Source organism: Agelaius tricolor, unplaced genomic scaffold (assembly GCF_023055355.1).
Source record: "Agelaius tricolor isolate 1412-34295 unplaced genomic scaffold, bAgeTri1.0.p SCAF_11, whole genome shotgun sequence".
In the NCBI taxonomy this organism is placed as follows: Eukaryota; Metazoa; Chordata; class Aves; order Passeriformes; family Icteridae; genus Agelaius; species Agelaius tricolor.
In genome coordinates this window covers 21,750,327-21,776,942 of record NW_027269271.1, presented here as the reverse complement: position 1 = coordinate 21,776,942, position 26,616 = coordinate 21,750,327, and the positions used below count along the sequence as shown (strand labels likewise).

The 26,616-nt window shown below is 43.5% G+C and overlaps 2 protein-coding genes and 1 long non-coding RNA gene across 5 annotated transcripts in view; 1 reads left to right on the top strand and 2 right to left on the bottom strand.

The window, feature by feature from the left end:
* The window catches only part of NASP (nuclear autoantigenic sperm protein), an 11,179-nt gene extending 8,099 nt beyond the window's left edge, over positions 1-3,080 (bottom strand). The window contains exons 1-5 of one of the 2 annotated variants that reach the window (XM_071436610.1): positions 2,920-3,080; positions 2,130-2,180; positions 1,245-1,355; positions 654-734; positions 384-481 (exon numbers count right to left, since the gene is read on the bottom strand). In XM_071436610.1, the coding sequence (XP_071292711.1) occupies positions 384-481; positions 654-734; positions 1,245-1,355; positions 2,130-2,180; positions 2,920-2,981 (403 nt within the window). In that variant the 5' untranslated portion in view covers positions 2,982-3,080. Of the gene's footprint in view, positions 1-383; positions 482-653; positions 735-1,244; positions 1,356-2,129; positions 2,181-2,890 lie in introns of both variants that reach the window. The other variant, XM_071436611.1, reaches the window with a different exon arrangement.
* LOC139594464 (uncharacterized) lies at positions 2,530-15,158 on the top strand. Its single transcript, XR_011680639.1, has 3 exons — positions 2,530-2,661; positions 3,338-3,479; positions 14,757-15,158. It is a non-coding gene; the product is annotated as an uncharacterized lncRNA (long non-coding RNA).
* Positions 3,680-26,616, bottom strand: AKR1A1 (aldo-keto reductase family 1 member A1). 2 transcript variants are annotated; one of them, XM_071436621.1, is made up of 9 exons: positions 25,717-26,616; positions 22,436-22,531; positions 16,083-16,202; positions 14,185-14,336; positions 12,025-12,220; positions 11,223-11,422; positions 10,125-10,197; positions 9,092-9,178; positions 3,680-5,556 (listed from the first exon to the last, which is right to left on the bottom strand). In XM_071436621.1, the coding sequence occupies exons 2-9, from the start codon at positions 22,523-22,525 to the stop codon at positions 5,491-5,493; spliced, it is 984 nt and encodes a 327-aa protein (XP_071292722.1). In that variant the 5' UTR covers positions 22,526-22,531; positions 25,717-26,616; the 3' UTR covers positions 3,680-5,490. The 2 variants fall into 2 exon arrangements, with proteins under 2 accessions (XP_071292722.1, XP_071292721.1); XM_071436620.1 differs by lacking the exon at positions 25,717-26,616 and adding an exon at positions 24,770-25,591.

Genomic DNA, 26,616 nt, shown 5'->3' with positions numbered 1-26,616 from the left:
TAAAATAGCCACTGTTCCTGGGACTTTGTACAGAGACTCTGACCTCTGGGACTACACACACTGTACTGCTACAAGGTTACAAAGCAGTTGGAGTCAGCGGTGAAGCTTAAGAAAGCGAGTTTGAATGCAGTGTTCAGGACACAGACACTTGCTGACCCTTTACACATGCTTTCAGGGACCAGCTCCTTGCAGGTGTTTTACAGATTTTGCTCATCTTTAAGCAAGACTAAAAAAAACCAAACAGAAACAGAGTCCATTCATACTGCCAAGAGTTTCAATAGAATGATTCAGGCTACCCAAGATACCGATGGACTAAATTTGGATCATTCCAACAAGAAAATACAGCCTGGAGCCTCCGTGGCAGGACAGGCAGCTTTACATACCATCAGCAGCTGGCAGTGCAGAGTCTTCTTCTGCTTTTTCTCCTTCCTCTTCCACCTGCACCCCTTCTAAGGCATTTCCCAGCACACCATTTTCCATTCTAAAGGGAACAGGAGTTTGTTTTCCCTTGGAAAATTAATACCATGATTTGAACTGCACAAGCTGCAACACCCCAGCCCATCCCACCCCACCCAGGGTAATCCTGTCCATAAAGGAGTGAAACCATGTTACACCAGACACACTCTTCACCAAATGACAAACTGTCACTATACCTTGCCAACTCCAGGAGAGATTTTCCATAATAAAAAAAAGCTTCTGCACACTCATCCGCTGTCTCACCGTACTTTTTACCCCTACAAAAATAATAAAGAATTATTTGCCTGTGCCTACTTTAGATCTGGATACATGAACTTTAACATTAAATATTCCTAGACAAAAGGATCACTTTCTTGGCTGGTTTCCCATTGCTTTAAACAAATATTGAATGCTTCTCTCAGTTACATATGGCTCTCAAATACCCAACCGAGGAAATTAATCTGTAACCCAAATAGTATCATTCACAGAGCCTGACCAAGACTAGTGAACAAGTTACCAGAGAAGACACCTGCATAATAAACTATCAAATCCCTTTCCTTAGGGAACTCTGCTGGTAATGGCTATCACAAAAGCCACCTAAACTGTACACCAACTACAGCATTGTCCAACTCTTGGGTGACTTCAAATGGTTTGTCCCCCATCACAGTCACATTATAAATTATAAACATGTGAAATAAAAATCCCAGTCTTTCTTGCATAATCCACATCGGAACAGCCAAGCTGAAGCCCAAGCCCAGCAAAAACACACAGAAGATTCTACTACTCACAGTAAGCTTGCAGCTTCCTGGAATGCATTCACAGCAGCTGGAATATTTCCCATTACCAAGTGCTTCTGTCCCAAACCCAATAGTTTCTTTGATTCTCCGTCCACATCCATACTGGAGGAAGGGGGAAGAAATCAAATAAAGGACTCTCTTAATTTTCACAGTAATTTTAGCTTCCAAAATCTAGTCTGCTTTATGGAATAGTAAGTTGCATGCGTTACAGTGGTTGAAACTACCAGGGTAGGTGGGACTTGTTTGGTTTTATTTGTGTAAATCGGAACAACTGATAGTTCCAATAACCAAGGAAAGACAGGCAAATTTATCTAATCACTGCAACAAGTATCAGAATCTGCTGTGACAAAGGCTGCTAAAAAATATACTTTAGGAGTTACACACCAACACACCACGGAGCACCAGTGCTCCAGACTTCAATGCTAAATCAAGAAAAAGAATAAACTCAAGTTAAAACTTTTCACAGCACAGCATGGTGCATCTGAGAAGAACGACAGATACCAGTGTCAGTTTCAGTTCAGTGCATCTTGCACAGCTGATTTCCAGAAGGTCCAGCCCAACATCTCAGACTAGGTCAAGAGGAGCTGCCCACAGAGGAATACCATCTCTCACATGCCAGCTGCCTCTCCAGCACTAATTAAAAACCCAAACACTTCAAGAACAGCTGGTATTTTTGTATGTATCAGTCCCTGAAAAGGCCTCGATGCACTAGATGTGTGCAAACCACTGGTGAGCACAGGTTTTCAGCACCTACATCACACATGGGCGTTGAACTCCAAGTCTAAGAAGTGATATGAAGGGTGACCTTTGCGCTTCACACAGTAACTCCAGGATCTTGTGTTATTTCATAATTGACAGTTCCAACTCCCATCTCACCTGTCTGTCTTGTCTGTGGATGTGGAAGGAGCTGCCAGTTCCTCTTCCATCCTGCAAACAGAAAATCGAATGTTCTTTTTATTCACGTTCAGAACCAGCCACCCATTTCACGGCACCAGTTGAGCTCTCAGGGGTGCGAAAGCAGCACCAGAGCCTGGATCAGAGGTGCCCATCCACGCGGAGCGGGCCCAGGCCCCTCGGTCTGGTGTTGATGGTTCGAGGGGAGGTTGTGAGGGGCTCTGTCAGCCCCTGCCCGCGGTCCCGCGCAGACAATGGGGCTTTCCCGCCTTCCGCCGGCCCCGCCCCCCGCCCTTGGCGCCAAACCCCGGCGGCGGCTCCTCACGGGCCGCCGGTCACGTGACGCCGGCCCCCCCCCAGCCCGCCCCGCGGCGTCGGCTGCCCCCAACAAAGATGGCGGCGGCCGCGCAGCGGTCACGTGGTGGCTCCTCGCGAGCCGCGCGGGCCCAGCTGGCGCCGGAGGAGCGGGGCGGCGGCACGTACCACCGCCGGCGGGGGGGGACGGCGGAGGCAGGTACCACAAACGGCGAGGGGGCGGACGGGGGGACGCAGGTACCACCGCCAGCGAGGAGGAAAGGGGGGGAGGAGGGGGTGCACCTTCGCCAGCCCGAGCAGCACCCCCGGCCCTTCCCCTAAGGAAATCCGGCCCACCGCCCCCCTTACCCCCCATCCCCTCCGGTACCCTGCGGCCCGAAGGCACCCCCCGTCTCCCCTGATGCCCCCCGGCCCCGACATGCACACACCGTAACCGGGGCAGCCCGCGCGGCCCTACCTAGTCTGGGAGGCCGGCGCGGGCTCAACGCAGGAGGGAGCGGCGATGGCCGAGGATTGCATAGAAGCTGCTGGAGAGAGGGGCGGCGGCGGCAGAGTGCAGCCCCCTGCCCCTCCGGCTGGCTATATACCCCCGAGGACACGCCCCGGCCCGCCTGGCGGCGCGCGCGCGCCGCAGGGGGACTACCGCTCCCGGCACGCTGCGCGCCTGCCCCGCCGCGGGACGCCGGGGGCGCCGCCGCGCGGGGCGCGCTGGGAAGTGTAGTGCCGGAGAGGGAGGCGGGGTCCCGCGGGGCATGCCGGGAGGTGCAGTCCCGCTCCCTCAGGCCGGCTGTGGGACCCCCCTCAGCCCCAGCTGGGGACCCGGGACGCTCTGGCACCCAGGCTCGGGCTCTGCATCCGCCCTCGGCCTCTTCCAGGTGAACAGACCCCGGGTTTCTGCCCAGCTAACGCGGATGCTTGGCTCTCCCCTGCGACATGAACACACGAGCAGGCGGGGCTGACATGGCCGCTGTCACAGCACAGCCCAGCACCGAGACCTCCAGGCTCTGCTATTTCAAGGTAAAAGTTCTCCAGCTTCAACCCTGCTATGTCCCTCCCTGCAGGAACAGAGCTGGGAAGTGTGGGGTTCACAGAGCTACAGCACTCATGTGCTTTTCTTGGGAATTCTCCCAGCCCAATTAGGTACTCTTGCTCAGAGAAATAACTGGAGAAAGTTAATTGGGGCCTTGATAAGAGGGAGGGAAAAAGTCTCAAAGTCATACAATGAGTACAGAATTTATTTAAACAAGCAAACATGCAAGTGAAACAAGCAAGAAAAACCACTGTCCTTGGCAGGATGACTGCAGTCTGCAGAGTGCCTTCAAAGTACAGTTGCTTACCTAATGATTGGAACAAGAACCGTATTCAGAGTCACCACGTTTGAGTAGAACAATTAAAAAAAACAACAAGAATTTAGTTTTCCTTTGGATAAAATGTCCAGTCTAGTAAAGAATCCTAAATGAGGTGGCTTCCTGCACTGAGGCAAATTCATCAGGAATTAGGAAACATTTTACAAAGGACCAGGAGTTCCTGAAATTTTGCCTGCGGTTTAGAAGGAGTGATAAATGGGTGTCACTCTTTTTTTTGCAGTTCAGCTGCCCACTGTGAGGCCCAGGGCAGGAATTACCTGAGAAGGCTTTACACTCAAAATGAATGCATAGATCTGCTATAGGCCTATTGCAAATGAGGGTATCCAAATCAAAGTGTCTAATTCTTTAACTTTTTAACTATTTGATATACAATACTATTTTTCTAATTGCTTGCTACTACTGTGAGAAAAAATTAATCCTATTTAACAGGTAGAGAAAAATAAAGTGTTGATGTTTCTAAGGCCACAGAAAGTGTCACCACCAGAGCACAGGTAGGTACTAACACCTCATGCCCTTTGTGCTCAGATGACCAGCAATTCCTTAGGAGACTGACACAAAAGAAAACTGTGCTTAGAGTTCCAGTCCAAGGGTGCATCAGCACTCAGCAAATTAGTCCCTGTCAGGGGAACACAGAGACATGGCCAGTAGGAAAACAGGCACAGAAGGCAAATGACTCACCCCGAGTTACCAGCAGGTCAGTGGTACAGCAGGAGACAGGAGCAGCTCTCCTCAGCATCAACCAAAAACATTTTTTGGCAGCAGCCAAAAATGCAACATTAAAACATTGGGAGCTCTGTAAGGTCTTTGGTCTTACTGTACAATTAGGAACTAATTTTGTGACCTTCCAGGACTCAAAATAGATGTCTTTAGTAAAGAAACACTGGACAGCTTCACAGGAAAAGCAGGATGTTTTTCTGCAAGACTTGCTGAAAAATTCTTGAGATTTTTGCGATAGGATCAGAGCTGCTGTCAGAGCTGAAACCCAGCACTGTGACAAGCAAGAGAGAGAATTGCCCTGAAGGCCTGCTCCAGGGTCTGCTTTTATTCTGCTCAAATCTACAGGCAAATTAAAAGAAAGAGAAAATTGACAACTCTAGGTCCCAAAAGTACTATGAAGTGGATAAAAGCACTGGGCATGGCTGATTACTTGGTTTTAATGAATGGTTTATGGACATAGTGCAATTGTAGCACCTTTCACTTTATTCCCTCTGTAAAAAATTATTAATAAAGATATCAAGGTTGATGGCTGAGCAATTCTTTAGCCTTAAAAAACTTTCACACCTTCACCCTTTTTTTCCCTCATCATGGTAATAACTGAAGTTTTCTAAACCGTTTCACAGTAGTAACCAAAGTAATGCCCTTGTCTGATAACAATGTGTTTGGAACTTGACTTAGACTCCTTCACTCTTTATCTAATCTCCAAAAGATCTGATGCCTCCAGGAGCCAGCCAGCAGTCATTGTAATAAATCCATAAACTTTGGAACAGAAGCTACAGGATCTCCAGGCAGGAGGTGGATTAGAAGTAGTACATTGTAGGAAAACCCACTTGGGAAGGAAGGTTTTCATCTGGACAGTGGCAACTGTCAAAAAATCGTGGCAACAATTACTTTGTGGAAAGGCAATTACTGGAGCATTACTTTAACACCTTATTTTCCAGTAGTTAATAGGGGTCATTGAAGGGGTAGTGGGGGTGTCCAGCATCTCTGGCTACAAGCTTTCCATCCACCTGTGAAATAAACAAGACAGAGTCAAGTCAGAAAGATAAAATACACTCTTACTTGCAGTTTCAAGTTCTCCATGATTTAGATTTCTAAAACTTTGTATCCCAGAAATCTGGGTCCTCTTAGCCTTTCCTGAAAGAAAAGACACTTCTGTAGCCTAGAGCAAGAGTCTCTCACTGCAGAGACTGGAAGAATTAGACTAAGGGTAGTTAAAGGCCTTGTGCCTTCTAGGTGTTACTGAGTGTCATAACATGCACACTTCAAAACACTTGATTGGAGTTGGAGCCTTTGTCCATGTTTCCATGATAGAGAAAATGCTGGGCTGCCAATTTTAGAGATGGATAAGATGAAACACATTGAGAGGCTTGTTCAGGGTCATTTACTGAGGCATTAGAAGTGTCACTGAACTCCTTTTAGGAACATTTCCACAGAAGACGAACTTGTCCAGCTGTAAAATGGGAGCACTGAAACCAATATTCACAGATAACCAGAGGCTTGGGCTGGCCCAAAAGCAGACGTGGCCATGCAGAAGTCTCAGTTCCTACATCCCTCAAAGCACTCAGATGGACAATTTGCATTTCTGTTGCACCAAGTCCATTGCAACACCCCCAACTTCTGTGTGGCTGAGCTAAAACCTCATCTGTAACTTTTGGGGAAGTCTGGGTGCAGCACTGGCCCACAGCACACACCTCCCCACATGTCATGCAAGCACCATCCAGCCAAAACTTAAGTTAAACAACTAATGCCCCAATAAAAGTTATATTAGAGAAATCCTTGATTTTATACATATAAAACGTGATGGTAGTGATCACTCGAAATGTTATGGGCACAGAGGAAATCACAGGGACTTCCAAATCAAGTATCCACTAGCAAGTGCCCCATTAGTTTTGAATATAAAACCTGCATTTCAAAGCGACTGGAATTCCTGCAATGAGCTGTTTAAATGAAAGGAGTCACCTGGGGGCACTGCAGAGCACAAAACAAGGATGTTACCGTGTAACATTTGACTAACGCTCCGATTAAAATAGAGCTGCTATGAGGCTCTCAGCGGAAGGCAATCCTTGAAACAGGACAGAAGTGTCACAGTAGCTTCAGGTTTCCTCAAGTTCTCTTGAAAACCAACAGCTTCCTCATATTCCTAGAATTCATATTCTTCACTCTCCCCCCAGTTCTGTCCCCCTGCATATTTGTCCACAAAGAACAGGCAAGAATTCTTGTTCACAGCAGGCCAAGACAGCAGCTGCCAGAAGCAATGTTTCACACCACTGATTCCAGTCTACTCCAGGAATGTGAGAGAAGGAGAGGGGGATAAAATCAGCAATGAACACACCTGCAGGTCAGCAGTAGCTAACTCTTAAAAAGAGATCATGATGTGCTCACTACATTCCTCCTCTCCTGGCCTGACAGTCATTTAAGTTTCACTTAAGTATATTCCTTGGCCAATTATATGTTTCCAAAGGTTTGGATTTCAGATTGGTGCAAGGTAACTTCCAAATTCTATCCAGATAATGAACAGTTAAAAGTAAGAAGCAACTTTGTCTATATGCAGTGTAATAGCCTCCCCTCAGGCTTTAAACATACACAAGGAGGAAGAGAGTGGCACAATTTTAAGAACTTGTGGCTATAGATCAATGAAGTAAAGCCAAGAAGAACTGTCTCTTCAGTTATGATAGGAGCTCTCTTGTCACTGTCATATCACACTTTGAAAACCAAACACTAAGATTCATAGCAGAGATAGGCATGAAAGGTTAGACAGGAATTTTAATTCACAGTTGATGAAAATTCTTTCCAATAAGCCCAGAAGGGATGGGCAGGAGACAAAAGGTTCCATTAGAGATCTTAGAGCTACAGAGCTGTGATTTAACTGCACTCATCTTGCTTCTTCCTGTCTCATTATCTGACAATATGGCAATATCTTTGAAGCCCAGCTGCATCACATTCACCCTTTCTCAAGCTGGATGGGCTGCCACTTTGAACTGTATTTCATCTCTCCTTTGTGAATCCCTGTGATCTGATCAGGTCTCCCAGGTAACAAAAGCACATGAATTATCCCTGGCTCATTCAAGCCAGGCTACATTTAAATGTATTTTGCAGTTTCAAAATAACTTTGTTTGCAGCATGAGTAGCAAAACACTTGAAAGAAACGTGTTGTCAGCAGCAGGTGTTCTTGTCAATGCCCCATTCTCACAGATCAGCAGCTAAGCTGCTTGTTTGGTATACAGATTCCTGATCCATAAACACAGAGAGAATTTTGGCTGCAGGGAGGTGAAGGTTTATATTTATGCACACATACAGTTAAAAGGATGGCCTTGAGGCTCATGTAAGCATGACAAACAGTGAAAGCTGTAACACGTATCTACCCTTGATATGAGACAATCATTCCCACACATTCACAGCTTCTTTTCCAACTTGGGCTGGTCACTGATATACTCTCAAGCATTCAAAAAACCCACAATGATAAATCCTGAAGAAAAGCTTTCTCCAAGGAATTCCTACAGCCAGAAGACACTACTGAAGGATAATTTACAGGCAAAGCACTGAAGAGGCCAGACTGTGCCTAACAGCTCCCAAATTTGCTGAGATTTCCTGTATCTGTACAGTGTAGTGTATGGCACAGAAGGGATAAATCACTTCAGTTTCATTATAGCACAACTACAACAACTTGTTACAGTTGCCATATCCTGGCCAGTGATGTACCAGGAACAGCAACAGCTTTCTGTTGTAAAGTCAGAAGCAAGACAAGAAGAAATGAGAAACACTATAAAGACAGGAGATAACAAGGCATTTCTTGGAATTTTGCAATGAGGGAAAAGGAAAAAGTTTAGTTCCTCTAATGTAATAAAGGAAAGACCAAGGGGACTTCAATGCTTACAATGCAGCAGCTTCTCTAAAAACAAACTGGCATCTGCTAGCACGAGGTAAGAGTTCATGTGACACAGTAAATTACTGATGCTGAAAGATGCTGCAGCTAATGGATTTGGGAAGAAAAATAGAACAGCCTAATCCAAACTCCTTACATTGGGGAAAGGTCATTACAACAGATTCTGAAAAGGGGGACATCCAGCAGAAGGGAGGGGATGAATTCCCTCATGTAACTTCCACCATGGATGTGGAGAAGCAGCAGCACCCTGAGTCTTCACTGATCTTAGAGGTTTATGGTGCAAAGTCGATAGTGACAGCTGGCACAAGGAGTACTTCTGGAGGAATGCCATGCTTGGACTTAGAAGAACAAATCAGCAGGAGTTTGGTGAGATTTGAAGATGAGCAACTTGCCCATCTGACTTAAAGACCCATGGGATCAGTAAAGAGAACTCAAGAGAGAGCCACTCATGTCCAAAACAGAGGACAAAAGTTTTCAAACAAGCTGCCTTTTCTGTACCCAGCTTTTGAAAAATTCTTTCATCTTAGATACCCTAAGAAGATGCAGTGTTCTTATGAGTCAGTAGCTCTGATGGGAACACTAAAGAAACAAAACTGTAAAAATCCCAAGTGGTGGCCATCTGCACATAATGAAAACTATTAGAAACACAAGAAATTTACCGTAATCATTGGCACGATGTAACGCCAGTTTTTATTCAGGTTTCCAATGTGACTCATCTCCTCTGCTGTGAGGCTGAAGTCAAACACCTGAGAACAAAAGCCAGAGGCTTTACTCAATAACCATAGGTTGTCATCAGTTTGTTTTCTGCTAATAAATGTGAAATTGCAATTATAACAAACACCAAAGCAAAGGCTTAAAGTCTGAGCTGTTCACATGCCTTCCAGCTCTAAGCTTACACTGGTACTGCACAGTGCTCCACCACTAAGGTAGAAAGCAGTGGGACTGTTTCTCACAGTAAATGCTGCCTATTCAATAAATATTCTGTTTCCATGTAGATCTATACCTCAAGCAACTGCAGAATTTATAGGAATTGGTTGAGATTTCTAGCAGCACGCTATATGCCAGAATTCGGATTAATGGGTGTAACAGTTACATGAACAACTCCTTACTTAAAAACAAGTATGTAACCAGCCAATCTTTATGAAAAAAGATCCAAGGAGGTGATTCAGAAACATCCCTCAAGATTATTTAAAGTCAGGGTTTTCAAATAATTTCTGAAGTCTCTACTTCAGAGCAGAAGTGAACCACACTTACTCCTTCAGCATCACTAGAATGGCAGTTTGCTGGAGAAGTACTCACCAGTCCTCACTTGCAGGATAGAGCAACTATTACTCATCAATAAGAGTCACTGAGCATAGTTTGAAGACTCCCTATTTCAATAAATTTGCATCTCAAAAAAATTTAAGTACAGATTTTTCATTTAGACCTCTACAAAGTACATTCTTTACCTTCTGATAACAAGACTGTGCATGTGCACATTGCACACACACACACACACACACACACACTGAGTTGCTTAAAACACATCCTTTGTTTCCAAAAAGCATCTTTAGCCTCCCTCCCCAGCATGTGCATACATTGATGAACAAGTATGAACCAAGTGCCTCAGCTTGCTGCTCTGCAAGTTGTAGGACAGTATAGCAATTACTCACATGGCAAGGGCATTTCTGAAACTCCTCCATTTCAGCTTACCTGCAGATTCTGTTGAATGCGAGCAGGAGTGACACTCTTGGGAATGACAACCACTTTACGCTGCACTTGCCATCTGCAAGAGGAGGTGAGAGACTTTGTCTGTGTGTGCAGTCCAGGGACAACAAGTATTTATTTTGGTTGAGTAATAATCTCTAGCAGCAGAGATGTCACTCCTGTGAAATAAAAATCTGCACAGGAGTGACATAGCCCTGCATTGTATTAGGACCTGGTAGGTCCAAGCTCAAGCAAGACAGTAACAATTGAATTAATCAGAGAGGGGAAGATGTTCATGCCTTGGAACAAGCACCCAGGTTTCAACTGTTTTAACCTAAAAGCCCAAGAAACAGTCAGAAAAAAATACTTATGCATTTCAAGCAAGTTCTAACCTGACAGCCACTCAGAAACTAAATGAAAACCCAGATCCCTAAAATGCCTATCTAGTGGCTTGAGCACAAAATCTTGAACACATTCTGCTCTCTGGGTAATGTGCTACTACCCAAGACTGTGGTAGTGATACTGATGGATAAAAAGCCAGTCAAGAAAAATGAGGATAGAAATCCAATTTTAGTTTACAAGGTGCTGATCACATTCTGGCTATCACTCAGTCACTGTAATATCCAGTACCTGGCTATATAAAAACAAAACAGCAAATAGTTCTTCAGTGCAAAGGAGGCAAGTCTTTTCCTCAGCCCGTCTTCCTGGGAGCCCACCTGAGTGCAGCAGCAAGCACTAGAGGCTTCAGGGAACCAGCCAGATGCAAATTCGGTGGGGAGCACTCAGATATGGTACACTGGTGCCTTAACTGTCCTACTGCTATTTCCCAGCAGAAAAGGTACTGTCCCAGACATGGCAACAGTCCATGTGAACTATCTCAGACATGGATTCAGGCCCTGAATGGACCCCTCTGATCTAGCCTACTTGCCCTAAGGCAGGACCAACTCTACCAGTTTTGTAAAACAAGCACCAAGTGGGGTTTGCTTTCGACACTCCCTATGATTTTAACCTCTCCCTGACAAACTTTAAGTAGATTCCTTCTAGCCTGTATGTTTGACTGAAGGCTGTGTCCCAAACACCACCTCTCTCACAATTATTCTGTACCTGAGGACGATCTGTGCAGGCGATTTGCTGTATTTTTCAGCAATTTTTTTGACCCCAGGTTCCTCCAGCAGCACAGGCTCATCCGGGTGTTTCCACATGCGATCCGGAGAGCCAAGGGGACTGTAGGCAGTGACCACCAGTCCTCGCTTCTGGCAGTGAGCAATCAGCTCGTTCTGAGCTAGGTAAGGATGGCATTCCACCTGTTAAAATGACCCACAATGAGTGGCTACAGAACAGATACCAACATACAATGAAGCAAACAGGAAGTCAAGCACAAAAGAACCAAACATATCACAGGAGTTTATTCCAGATTCCAGAAAACCTTATGAGGATAAGGTTTAAGTTAACCTTAGCAACTCAAGTCACTACCAGGAGAAAGAAGTGTCTGGTAGGCTAAGCTTATAGGAAACAAAGAACAGATTACCTAAGCTTGGTGCTGGACTTTGCCTTGGTACCAAAGAGATCATCCAACAAGCAAGGAATTTCTATGCAGTAGGGATTCAAATTACTCCCTCACAATCTTTCCTTTTTACAGACTAAATTGTTCCTCACATGGAAGATTAAGTCTTCCAAAGACCTGTTCATCTAAGCAGGTATAAATGCCCAGAGAACATGGGTGTAGACTTCCTTTCCAATCTGCCTGGAAAGACAGCCTCTGTGTGTCTGCTCCTGCAGAGCTGGCTATATTCTTCCCTGCAAATAAGAAGCTGCATCTCTTGTGCTAAACACACGACATTGGTTTGCAAATTCTTCCCTCTTATGGACAGACAGGAAAGGTATTTGTCTCCTTTATCCACCTTACCTGGAGCACAGCTGGCTTCACAGTAGCCACACTTAGCACATCATCAATCTGCCGGCTGTTGAAGTTTGACAGCCCAATGGCTTTCACAAGACCTTTCTCCACCAGTTTCTCCATAGCCTTCCAGGTCTCCTTATAATCAATGTAGTCGTAACGCATCGTGTTATCGGGATTCTTTGGGAAGAGATTGTCCCCTCGTCTACAGCATCAAAGGTGAAGTGTAAGTACATGCACCAAATTATTTTAGTTCTTCACTCAAAGAAACCTTCCTCACAGTAGTCTTAAAAGTTTCTACATAGTCTGAAGGACAGAGTACAAACTGAATGAATCTGTTCAATTCCATTACATGACTTAACCACTGCTTAATAAGCAGTTATTACACAAGACAGTCTTTCCTACATAAAGTTGTTACGCAGCACTTTGAAGTACTCACCTATACAGCAGTGACTACAGAGAACTGATAAACCACTGTACACACAGCAGCAGCTCTTTGCACACTTTGATCCCCATAAAACAGCTGATTTAGGGAGCAGCAACTCTGAGGGCGGCTTGAAGTTGCTACCAAATGGATCTGGGTTTAAGAGCTATCTGGGAGAAACTGTTTTCAAAGGATACTGGCCTTCCCACTCCCTCTGGACTCTGTAGCTGTGTCACTACTCAATACAAGCACAGACTCTCCCAGAAGTCTTAACATGTACATGTTGTTTATAGGTTGGGTGTGTTTCCTTCCAACTAGTCAACACATTAAAAAAAAAAATATATATATATCACCATAATCATCACAGGACTCTGGTAGCTCAGCAATGAGACTCTTACAGTGCTCTAGCTCAGCAGTGAATGGTGTGAGAAATAGCAGTACTTGGAGACAAGGGGAGATGGTTCTTCATGTCACTGGTAAATCTAGAACCAGAAATAACTCTGAAAGCCTTATGAGCTCCCAAGTCAGAAGAGCAGCTTCATATGTCAAGAGTACTGTATTAAGTGAGAATAATTTTCAAGACCTAAAGGCATTGTGATTTTCATCTGGAAGTCTGTTTTAGTTTTTCTGTAAATAACATTCCTTAGCTTAGCCTCCCAATGCAACTGACATTATAATAAGCACACATTAAAACAGTTACATAGAAATAATGGAAAACTGCAGAATATAGTGTTTCCAATGAGAAAAGAAATGAAACTACTTTATTAGATTGTCAATTATGTCAACAGTGCCACAATATAGTCTAAATTTAAATATTAGTACTATCTAAATGTACATAATTTGTGTTCCATGTCATTATCAAAGCAATGTTTGATGGGGCAGTTTTTTTCAAGCAAAAGAAAAGCAAACCTGTTGCACAACAGAAGGAATTTTTACAAGCTCTTCCTCCAGACCAGTTCTAGTTAAAAACACTTCCTCATTCTGTTATGCTGAGGAATATATTTGTACTTTGAGCATCTTGCATCTTATCATTAGTGTATAACATTTGTAAAATTCACTTCATATGACAAGGAGGAGAAAAAACATCCTCAGATTTGCAGAACAGAGGCCCCATAAACAAAGGGCTTGAGTGAAGACTCCATGCAAACCTCTGGCAAGGAGATTTATTCCTCCTGCCTTTTTTTGATTGTAGTTGGCTGGGGAAACAACTACTTCCACATCTACAAGGAAATAGAGTATGGAACTGTGCTTCTCATGGGATTGTAGGATAAGTGCATTTACCACTTAACTGGAAAGCTTGCTTGTCTCCTATTTCCTCAAATCATAGAATTACTGCAATTTGTGTCATAAGAAGACAATTCACTTCCACCTCATACAGATACCACTACGATACTGCATGTGCTTATCCACTCCAGTACAGTTAATAACAAGTAAAAAGTGTTATCTTTATGAAGCACTTAATTCCCATTTTCCAGATCAGGACAACTAAGGCACAAAACAGTTCTGGTATTTTCTCAAGGTTACCAGGTAGGCCAATGGCAGAACCAAGAACAGCTGCTACACTTCTCCAGTGCCTAGATGAAGACACTAGACTGTTTTAAACTTTAAACACCAAAAAACACCTTGCAGGCAGCATAAACAGGAAGAAATCCACAGCTCAGAAAGAACATCCTCAGGATATAACATGAGCCACTTATGCAAAACTGGTGTTTCTGCATTCTGTGCCCTCTGCATCTAGAACTTACTCAAAGGCATGAGGCCAGTGCATGAGGTACAGGTCCAGGTAATCCAGTTTCATATCTCCAAGTGTTTTCCTCAGTGCTGGCTCTACATCTTCTGGGTGGTGCTTGGTATTCCAGAGCTTTGATGTTACAAACAGGTCCTCCCTTTTAATAACCTTCAAGAAAGGAAGGAGACCGTAATGTACTGGAGCAAGTTCAGAAAGAGAATTGCAAGAATTCCCAAATTAGTTTTAAAACAAAGAGAACAACTGAAGTTTTGTGGTTTGTTATGTTTGTTGTGTTTTGGTTTTTTTTAAAGGTAACACATGGAACCTAAAAATTAAACCTTTCAAAAATATACTGGATGGAGACAAGCCAGAAAAATACACACAGTGGCAAGTCTTAAAGTATATCAAATACTTTAGCAATTAGAAGTTTTGAAAAACAAAAAAATTTCTTTCCACATACTCACTCTTCGAAACCTTCCAATTCAAGGGTTAAAGCCATTACTAAGAGTGATGTGGCCAAAAGAAAGATTACTCAGCTTATTCATATGTAAATTTTCAAATTTCCATTTAACAATTCACATTTTCCAGGTTCAACTAGCTAACTTACTTTACTCATCACAAGCTAAAAACCAAGATTGCTTCCTGTGGAAAGAGCGTGGGAAAATAATCAGAAGATTGCCCAAACCTCTGCACTGGAGTTTCTAGGCTATGGAAGGAACACACTAAGAACAGAGAGCCCTGGACCCTGTGCTGGAAGGGTAAGAACCAGAAACAAAACAATGGAGAACTGGTTATCTAGAGAGCATAAAATACAAAAGGGAGATCACATTGGGCAAAAAGAAGCACAGAATTGCATCAGAAAGGACACTTCTCACTGTCGCATGTCTGATAAAACTTCAGTCAAGTCTATTTTGAAGAATTTTTGAATTTTGAAGAATTATTAATTCCTTAGTTTCTCTCTTCCAACTATTAAATTATTTCTGCGTTTCACGCAAGGATATTGTGTTCAGAAGGAAGATATTTAAAAATTCTTTTTAAAAGAATTTTGATTCAAATTCTAGTTCTAAGTTAACTAGCTAATATGAACTGAACAAAATGCTTCCCATTGTTACCACACCTAATAGGGAGGAATCCCTGGGGCAAGCTGAAAACAGCCTCTCTCAAGCACATAACCATGAGATTGCCCTAAAGCCAAGGCAGGAGCAGCAGGAAAGCAAGAACATGAAAACTTCCTTTCCATGAGCTGTGAGGCTGTACAAGTTATCCTTTCAGTCCCTTCAGGGAATAAATTTAAGATTCCACCTTGGTTCATGCATAGGAATGCCTGTCACATTACGTTATACTTAGCCCTCAAACTCTCAGGTGCAGATCTGGAGTCACATTTATGAGCCTTTCATGTGCAATCACTGTCTTAAAAAATTAAAATTCACCACATTTACTCACTTATATTTTATCTATAACAAAAAACCTACAGTTGATATTTTATCAATAACCAAAAAAAACACTAAATTTGCTGTGGCTATCCCCCATTGCATGCTAGACTGGAAAGTCAGGGTAACTTTTCATACAAATCATGACAAATATTATACATTATAACTTATGATTCTGGGAACCCCAAAGAATGCAAATTGGGATACTTTGTTAGGGGAAAAGGAGCAGGAAGAGGAAAGAAAGCACCACCACCACCAAAAGCATTTTCTGTAGCTTCCATCCAAATATCCCTGACAATCTTCCGTCCCCATGACAGCCAGGAGGGTTCTAAGAGGAGAGAAAGCCCTCTCTCATGCCTTCTCCTGATAAACAGCAAACAGCTGGGGGAGACCAGCAGGCAAAGCCACAACTGTGACCCTCCCAGGGGACAGCAGTAAGCTTTGGCACAGCACACAGTGAGCAGGGCAGCTCCTGTGCTCTCACCTTGCTGGGCCCCACACACTCCTGGAAGGCCTCCCCGATCTCGGCTTCGTTGCTGTAGGCGGCTGCGCAGTCGATGTGGCGATAGCCCACGCTGAGGGCGTGCTTCACTGCCTCCTTCACCTGCAAGCACAAACACACTGCCCATGCAGCCACTGAAATGGGATGTGGCACTGGGGAAAAGTTAAAGAATGCTAAGAGACTTGGTGAGGAACATCCCCCAAAAAAACACAGATCTGTTTAAGGTCATGAGATTCAAACAGGAGGATCTGGAGTTTCTGTGGCGTGGTCCTTAGGGAGGAAGAGCAAACTGCTGGCAGGCACTCCAAGAGGAACAAGCAAATGGATCGTGTACACAGGGCCAGCATGCAAGAATGTAATGTACCAGGTAGAACAAATCCCTACTCTTCACTACAGTTGTTACACTTTTCTTAAATATAAAATGAGCTATAAGAAGCGCTTTTCAAATAAGTCATGGCTTAGGAAGACAACTTTTCTGACCAAAGTGACAAATCAACATCAAATTTGGATTATACTTCCTCTTGCCCAGTAAAGAAAGAGTCTGGCTTCTAACTCCAAAATCACCACAGTTTGAGTTTGGTTCAGCCACTCACACTTAATTACCAAGACAATGCTCTTTTATGGAACGTTTTTCTTTCTTGTCTCATAATTGCACAACAGCAAAAGTCATGCTGCTGGGATACTCCTGATGATGCTCACAACTTTACATTCTGCTTTCAACATTGCTGACAATGAAGGTGTTGCCAACAGCAACACAACTCTTGCTCCATATTGTCACACAAAAGCCAGAATGGTTTTTGGAAACCAAGGCACGTTACTTCAAATCTGCTTTTGAAAGCCCTAATGAAGCACAAGCTTCACAAATATCTTCTCATGGGGGCCTCAGATATGAAGCAAGTCTAGAAACCAGAAGGAAACACAGAACGGCATCTTTGTGAGGACTCCTAAGGAGTTTTTGAAAAAAAGACTTTCTATAAATGATTGCAAAAATGAAGAATTACTACAGTTGCCAGTGTAATCATCATCTCCCATTAGGCTGATGACCATTTAATAAAATCTATTTCATTTAACTTCCAGTGGACAGTTAGCACACATTCTCTCTAACATCTGTCCTTCTGAAATACTACAGAAAGAATAATAAACCCCATCTGTACAGGGATTTCTGTACATTGCACCTCACTAACTTGTCTCTCAAGACTGTGGGAGACTAAATTACTCTGTGTATAAGGCTTGATGCAACAGGGCCATAAATGTTAAGTGAGATCACACCTCTCTTGGCATGAGATTAAAAAAATATATTGACAAAGGCTAGAGGGCTTTGATTCAAAACTTAAAGTACCAGCATTTTCCAATTTAAAGCTGACAAAATTAGGAATACCAAGCAAAGGTGTTTATAGTCCTACTTTCAGATGCTACAAAAAGGCAATGGAGAACCAAATGTGAGAGCTCTCTCCTGCTGGTGGATTTGATTTGTTTTTCTTGTCAAGAAGTGCAGTAAAAGCAGACACAGGATATTCTGACTACATTCTTTGGCATTTTGAGAGGAAAACTGGAGCTCAGTTTCCCTTAGCCAGGATGACAAAGCACTTCTATTACAGCAGTGAACTCCTCCTTTCTCTAGCAGGATGGTACTTACAGTCCTTGTTTCACCTGACAAAGACATTTCTCAGGTCACTACAAAATCAAGGGCAGGGTAATCCTGAAATCACTTGAGACATAGTAAGGGCTTTTAAGACTCAATATCTATCCTCCAAAAAGATGAGATTTGTGGAGAGGGACAGAAAAAAATGTTCTGTGTCTGGAACCCCCTATTTCCTGTATCAGATTAATACTCTTTTTTAATCAAACAGGCACAAAGTTTACCACAAATGAAAGTAGGCACACTCACAGAAAAACAGTGATAAAGCACTCCAAACATGTCTTTGCAAAGAGATCAACAAGAGGCTGTATTTTTTTATCAGCATGTTTTGAGAAATTTCTAGCACTGAAGAACTGGGACTGATAATTTAAATAAGGTTTTAAATTATGGGAGCTGACAAAAATAATCTGTATTTGGGTAAGCTATTCCCAGCCTACTAAGACATTTCAGTGTGAACTGAGAGCTCCTGTTCCACACAAAAGGCAAACAATTGAGAGCAAACATAAAAAAAAAAAAAAAAGGCTATTTTTGGAGGGGAAAAATAATAACACATAGATGTACGTTTTTAAAAAAGTACTTTTTTTAACAAGAAGTTCTGTATTTTTGAGATTAACTTTAGAGAGGTATATGCATTTCATGGTAGGGGGTAGAGAACAAAAACACAACAGAGGCAGTTGAAGATATGCCTGTGGGTATTGTTGTGAAGTACAAATAGCCAAATTTGTACTTCAAACTTTCCATATATTCTTTAGTTTAGCCTGTCAATACTGCTATGAAAGGAACAATTAGTGAATTTACTTTGTATTAGGCAAGTTGAGTCTCACAAGTGACTCAAGTGACTCACCAACCCATCCCCACAGAACTAAAGTTAGGTTTTACTAAAAGTACATCTGAATGGATCTTTAGGCATCTTCCAGTCTACCCTCAAGGCCCTCAGCTGGGCAGAGTAAATCCAGACCACTCCCACACACATTTGTCATAGCCCTTCTTGTGACAGGCAGTCTATTCCAATGCTTTGAAATCTTTCTGCTCAAAGTCTTTTAGACAACTCACAAAGATGGCCCTGATGCCACATCCCATTCCTCCCAGAGATGAAATTCACAGCTTGCCCTTTGTGAGGGCTTTTCCCACATTTGCAAAGTGCACAGCTCCTCTCACACCTCTCTTGACCACATAACTGCAGGTGCTTCCCCCTTTCATCACAACTCACCTTTCCCAAACCTTGCATCTCTGTTGCTGCTGTCTCATCAGTTGTTTCATGCCTTTCTTCAAATGGTTTGCCCCAAAACAGACACAGGTATTGCAGTTGGAGCCTCATCCTCCTTCACTTTATAGCAAAGTCCAAGGAACTACAGTCCCATCTAAACACTCCTGTAAGGGACTTGGTCTTGTCACCCACCTTCTTTTGAAGATGGATGAACACAATATCAGTGGCAGATTCAGATACAATCTGTAAGTCCCCATTAATTATAATATTCATTACTAGATTTCTAATTCTTCAATTTGCCTCTCCCAAGGTTAAAAAACTAACAAGCCATCTTTATATTTCCAGGCAACACACAGTTCAAGTGGATCAGGAGCCTCTTGTGCACAGTCCCAAGCCAATATGAAGAGATTTCCACTCTTAACAGTTCGATACTACTGGGAAAGAAAAGGCTCTGACCAGCCACCCCTGCTTCCTGCAAAGTTGACACATTTTAGCAGTTATTTTGCTGAGAGGAAGTAGGAAAAAACCAATCACAATCAGTGCACGTGATGTTCAGATGCACTATGACCAGAACCCAAGCGCTGCTGTATCACAGTTTCTAAAAATTGCATCAAAATTGGCTGAAAAGGAACTCACACCATGAGATAAATAACGCCAGTTTAAAAGGTGGTGTTCCCTAAAATAAAGAGGTTTGCCTCTTATCCTTCAAATGTTGAATATAAGTCCCTTCCTCAACAGCAGTGAATTTTTTTGTGCCTGTAACCAGAATTCTCTGTACTAACAAATTTCAAGAACTAAACATTCTCCCCTGAAGCTGCAATCCTGTCACAAGACACCCTGTCTGACTGGTTTTCTGAGGTGCACTTCTCCTCAGCTTTTCCAAGGTTTCACACAGAAATACAAGCCCTGTGTCTCCCTGTCCCACAGAACCAGCCTCTGCCACTCAGGTTAGGCTGCTCATCAGGTGGGGATCAATCCTCCAGGTTGAAAGCATGGCTCACTTGAGAGAAGAGAACAAAGCATTAAAGGATTACAGCTAATCCAGCTGCAATATCAAAAAGCACAGTACTGATATTCTTGATACTCCTGTCTGAATGGATTTCTCTTTGAACTGATTCATGCTGCCAGTTCATAAATTTCTGTACTGTGCTTCCTTCCATTCAACAGCTCTCCATCATATCCCTATGGAAACATGCAAAACAAATTTCTCTTCTAGCACTTGATCATGTAAAACACAAAACATCCTATTATTTTATATGGTGTCAATCCTATAAAATCCTTTCAACATGGAATTAGATTCAATTATTTTCCCCCTATTAATATCTAGGAAACTGGGACTGCAATGACACCTTTGTACTGGACTGCTAAGATCTGTCTACAAGGTCAAGGCTTGTTTACAGTCAGGAACAGTAACAGCAGTAATAAAGAAATTACTCAAGCTTGGCAAGGGAAAGAATTACAATCTGCAAAATATTTACCCGAAATAATTTAAAAGCCATCCATTTCCACACTTACTTCTAATGCAGCACTTGAACAAAAGAGCTGTTGATAAATAGCCTCTACTTGGGAAACAGCTAAACCAAATTTAATCAATGCTAATTCTTCTGCTTCTTTGGGTTTTTGGCCCCTAGTCTTTAATTCATAATAGCAGTTATTATCCCTGAGCTACATCATGGCTTTTTAAGGGTAAATCATCTGGACACTGCCAAATTGCTGCTATGCCCCTGAATTTTCAAAACTGGTAAGCAGAAATTCATTTATTCCATAGGAATAGCAGCAACTTCTGTAACTCTGGCCCTTTCCACTGCACTTCCTAGATTTTGTCTTCAATACATTCTACAAGGAAGTCTTTGAAGACAGCAGATATTCCAAAGAACTGACTCCCAGTGACTTCCAAGGAAACACAGAGAAGATGGCTGGATCCTGTGTGGGGTTCAGCTGCCAGCAGCACTGCTGATTATGGCAAAATCCAACTGAATTAGGTTTAAATTATGCACAAACAGGATCTGTCCTGGTTCCTTTCTAAAGCCACATGTTTTTCAGAACAATTAGTTCACAGAATAAACAACACATTCATATTTTGTTTGTTTAGTTTCAGACATTTGCTTTAGACAAAGCATATTTAACTGTTTTGAGTGCACAGAAATGAATCCATTAAGTTTGTGCATGTTAACAAACTTAATTCAGCTGTCATTTGATGTTTTAAATGGCAAAGCTGCACATTCACCCTTTTCCTCATTTAAGAGGTTGACTGAGCTCTCACACCAACTCAGCTTCCACATTAGTACAACTATTCCCAACAGATCCACTGTCCTGACAGTTGTTTGGACAGGAAAACCCATAGTAAAATGGCTCTGAATAGATTTAATTTTCATAGCTTGTTTCCCACCTTTTCTTCTAGCTGGCACAAGAGAATTGCACGTCTTGAGAAGAGTTTTAACTTTCCCTCTCAGTCGTGAGCACAATGTCATCCAACATACTCCAAAAAACACCTTAAGGCTCACACACAGGAGTAGCAGTGAGACATCCATTTACTGCACAAACATAAAGTGGTGTGCATAACCCAGAGAAGCTGTGGATGCCCCATCCCTGGAAATGTTCGAGGCTGGGGTGGATTGACCTCTGAGCAACCTAGTCTAGCAGAAGGGTCTCCCTGCCCACAGCAGAGAATTAGAACTAGATGGTCTTTAAGGTCTCTTCCAACCCAAACCATTCTGTGATTCCACAATTCTTTGAATACCAGCTAGGAATTCCACCAAGCAGTGGACATTACCTTTCACAGGAAGTACATACAATTTCTTCCCCAAAAAATTTATCTTTTAGCTAAATGAAAGAGATACAAAAACACAGACAAAGGGGAGAAGCATTACAATAGCAGGCACACCATGGAACACATAAACATTCCCAGAGGCTGTTTGTAGTAACACACAGAATTGTTTCCAATTGTTGCCAATTCAATGCATTCAGAAGCAGAGTGAATGTCTAATGATACATGAGTCTTCTTATTCTGAAAGCAGGCTGACCCAAGCAAATTCTTTGTTTTCCTGCTAACCATTGGCTGGCTGCTGGAACAGGACTTAATACAAGAACAACTTGAGTTTCTGCCTCCCAAAATAATGCTTTCTGCTGAGTCATCAGCCTAAGCCAGAGGGGTGTCTGGTCAGACCAGCAGCCTGAGGACTTGCCAGTGGAAGAGTCCAGCACCACATTATAGAAACACCATTCACTGGTCTTCTTCTGGGTTCATGTCCCAGAGCTCCACTGCCCAAGGCCGGGGCTAACAAGTCCAAAGGGATCTTCCTTTCTGGAAAGATCTGCTGTCTTTGTCCCTTAGGCTTTAGTCAGGCACATATATACATTCAACTCCAGTGGACTCAAGACTAGAACAGCTCAAGCAAAGGATACAGGCCTCAGATCTGGGACCTTCAGAAAAAGTGCACAAGCACACATACTAGTTGAGAGCACAGTATCACATTGTTCCCTGCTTACTTGGCCACGGTCACTTTTCCAGGTTCCCAGTCCCACGAGAGGCATCTTCTGCCCAGTGTGGAGTGTAACGAAGTCACACGTTGCAGGCATTTTTGCCTAAAGAGTAAAAAGAACAAATAGTTTTGCAGCAATTCTTTAAGTTGCAACAATTTACCTTTTCTGCTCACAGTGGCAAAGTTTTTTCATCAGCAAAGGAAGGGCTTACAGCATGTCTCAACATGCTCACAATCTATGTTTCTGCTCAAACAGTTAAAAAGAAACTGCAGTCAGGATGAGCTCCAAAGCTGGCTAGCTGATTTCAGTTACTTCCCAAGCTCTGCTGCATCCAAAAAACAACAAAAAGCAACAAAAATAACCAAGAGTGGAAGAATGCAATGCTAGTTACATCTGAGTATGTAGGAGGAATGGATGTTCTCAGAGTTCAGCATCCACATAGCACACTATCCCAAAATAGGTCTGCTTTCTCAGTATTGTCATTTTCCTCACATAATTAGGTCTCAGCTGATGGATGTGTTCACACAGAGTTTATGCTTCCAATTTCTTGCTTAGCTTCTCAAGTCACACTTTTGTAGATTTAATAGCAGATGCCAGATAGCACACTTGTTTTTCAGACATTCAGGAGCTGTTGGAGTGATCCTGACCTGAAGGCCATTGTACACCAAGGGGCTGGGGATCCCTGTGACAGTTAACCTGAGTAGGTCCAGGCTCATCTTGTGCTGCACTCCACGCCCAGCCTGGTGCTGTGGGATGCACAAGCTGCAGGATAAGCTCAGCAGCAACCTGTAACAGCAGTCTGCAGGTCACTGACATTTTGTACCTGCAACTATGCTACCTATGTATCCTGCCTTTATCTAAAAATGCAGGAAGTTCTCCGGCAGGCATCCTTTCTGTCTGACAGCAGAAGTGATGAATAAAGGTGTTTTCTTGTAAAAGAATCCCCAGCAGCTCAAATGACCAAAACAGGGTAACCCCTGCTATGGACAGGGTCTGCACACTGTCCTGTGTGAGATCTGCCCAATGCTGCACAAGCTGGGGCTCCCAGCACCTGAAGGGGTGCACAATCATTAACACTCTCCTCCTTTAAAGAAAGGGTTAGCTCTAAAAGCATCATTTGAGATGATACCTTAGAGTCTGAGTGCCTTTCTTGTCAGGATTGTAAGGGCCAGCACCTCCTGGTGCAAGGCAATCATGACACTGAACTAATAGCCCTGGATTTGTGCTGAACTAAATCCAGCTATTGGTGCTGGAGACAATCACTGATGAACCAAACTGCAGGTGTACATCTGTTTTATTGGGGTAGGAGGTCAGAGAAGACAGGGTGATGGTGCCAACAGTATTCTCCTCTACTCTGAACTTGCACAGCCATTTTATAGCCAGCTACATGCAAGTGGGTGCTGTTCACCTGAATTTAGTTGCCTAAATAAAGACATCTTGCATCAAGCAACACAACTAAAAATGCAAGGCTTTTTCATTCACTTTGGTCTATAATACAAATAAGATACCAACTGTATGCCTTACACAACCATGTTATGCAATCATCTTAAAGGTAACAGTTCAGCCCAGAAGACAAGGTACACGTTTAATCAATAACTAGCATCAGCACATTTTTTAAGAACCATCTTGCTTCATGTAGGATTGGACATTAACACCACAGAGAGATTTGAACTATAGCCTCTGGAAGAATGGAACACATCAGAATGGCAGACACTGGAAAAAATATGTTAATTAATACTTTCCACTCAGATTCTTCCCTAAAATAGGAAATTTAGGAGAATCACACTTATGATGCTAGCCATAATTATTCAGTTCATTAAAAAGCTGAAAACCTCTTCTTAGAAGGGCAGAGATAAACACAAACATAAAAGCAAACTAATTTTGGACAAGTAAGATATGGTTATAGCATAGCATCACCAATCTACTGCCACATTCACATAAAGGGATTAAAGCTCAGAGTAACTCAAGGACAGTGTAAGGCTGAGAGGATGCATCAATAACCACAGTAATGCAAACTACCCCGGTTCATCAACCCGCAGCTACAGCTCATTTTTAACCTAAAGCAACGAGTCTTTAGCAGTAAAGCAACCATAGCTATACATGCCATTAATATGTATAGATATGCAAATAGGTACATATCAGCAATACTTAGATCGCTGTAGCTGAGCAGCTTCTGCCGCATAGCTCGGGGATAACCCCTCTGCATTCTGACTGCCCAGAGGGGCCAAGCGCGCCCCCCTGCCCCTTATCGGGGCGGCGCAGGGCGCGCCCGCCCGGCGCGGGGGGCGGGGGAGGGCTGATAAGGCGGCCCCGCAGCCCCCGCAGCGTTCCCGCACTCACCGCCGCTACCGACCGCTGCTACCGCCGTTACTGAGGCCGCTGCTCCGGCTGCTGCCCGGCCCTTCCGCTTCCGCCGGGAATGCGCAGCGGGCCGCGGGCTGGGGCAGCGCGGGTGCCGCTGGCGGGTTCAAATGTGAAAGTCCATCCGTGGGGGTTTAGCGCGGCTGAGCTGCCCTCTCGGCTCTGCCCCCGGCGGGGCTCTCCGGCACCGACCCGCTCCCCATAACTCATCGGGCCTCCGGCACCGACCCATCCCGTTTGCCATCGGGTTTGCCCCGCTGATCTCCTGTGCCCTCCCGGCCCGGTTCCCGTCGGGAAGCTCAGGCAGCCCCAGCCTCGCTGCTCCCGCCGAGCGGTGAAGCGATAAATGCGATGGGCACCACACGGGGAGAAGCGACAAAAGACGGCTCCGGCCCATAAATTCAACAAGAAGGGTTTGCATCTCCCCGACTGCTGTTTGTCGTGGCCTCTTGAAGCTGTTTCTACTTGTAGGAATACCAACTATACCCAGTTTTATTTGCAGACCTATATAACAGGAATCCAGGAAAAGTGAAAGGCTGATTGCACTCGTTTTGCTTCAGCTTTTGTGCTCTAAGCTGTATAGAGAAGTCGCACTTTCCGAGAAGGCTGGGGCTCTTCTCCTTGCAGATGGTCAGGAATTCATTTCCTTGTTTGCTCGGGACCGGGACCGCAGTGAGATTAAAGCAGGTCGGTTCAGCTGAGTGCTTTCACTGCTGGGCAGGGACAGCTCTGCTACTGCGAAGTCAAAGCCTTCTGCTGAAACAGACTTTGGCCTGTAATCGAGAATCAGCTGTGCACCCAATCTTAAACACAACTAAAAACTGAGAATCACTTTTGACTTCTACTCCTGGATTCCATCTTTACAAGCAATGTATAAAGATTCAGAACTTAAAGTAAGATTAGATCAGAAATAAGGCAATTGATACCTGTGGTGGAGTGGAGCTTTGAAGAGCCTGTTACTTATTTCCAGAGAGATAAATCTGCTGCAGATTCTGTCTTTGCTGTTCTGACTTGAACTGCTCAGGAGGCTTAAAGGTACAAAGGTCAATTAATCTCTTGGACATGCATGTGACCAGATTTTTCTGTTGCACAGCCTGTTTTGACGAAATAAAGGAAAGTGGAAGAAAAGTGCAAGGACAAGGCAACAATTATAAATAACAGGAAGCAGGAAATGAAAGAATGAAGGGGGAGGAATCACTGCTGAGTTTGATTTATTTTTATGAAGACCCTGGCAATCACATCCATTTGAAAATCCACAGTCTTCAAGCAAAAGAAGATGCTTGAATTATGTAAATCTCACATATGAAAACTTTAACATACCTCAGCCTCCAGTAATATAATAGGGGAGTAAAAGAGAAAAGGTAAAGAAGACTAAAACATTTTGTCATCAAAAAGCAGTGGTTATCCAAACATAGAGTAATAACCTGTTAATTGAAAAAAAATATGCAGAGAAGAGGTAATTTTGATCTAGAAATAGAATCTTCACTTGATTCAAACAAGGAAAGCTAATATGTGTATTTTATATTTAATGACATGCAGTTGTTTTCATTAAAATATTTGTGCACCAGCTACTTATGCATAAATGCCCCATGGAACTTTTGATATTAAATTAAATTGTCCCCACATGGCCAGGTCTCACTCTGACTGTGCCTCTGGTAGTGCCATGTGTATGTAGGAGGTTTGGTACAGTCAGGACTCAGTGGGCTTTTGGCACATGCAGTGATGAACTCCACAGGGCATGTGTAGGGTGTGCCAATGAGCTGGCTTTTGAGGGCATGCAGGGACTACCTCTGCTGTGTGCTCCAGGGGCATGCCCAGTGTTGCCA

Coding starts and splice junctions, on each gene's coding strand:
- AKR1A1 (XM_071436621.1), bottom strand. CDS start 22,525: ATGCCTGCAACGTGTGACTTCGTTACACTCCACACTGGGCAGAAGATG. Junction 12,221..14,184: donor CACTGGCCTCATGCCTTTGA/GTAAGTTCTAGA, acceptor TTGATGCTGTAG/ACGAGGGGACAATCTCTTCC. Junction 9,179..10,124: donor GCATTCAACAGAATCTGCAG/GTAAGCTGAAAT, acceptor TTTTGTTCTCAG/GTGTTTGACTTCAGCCTCAC.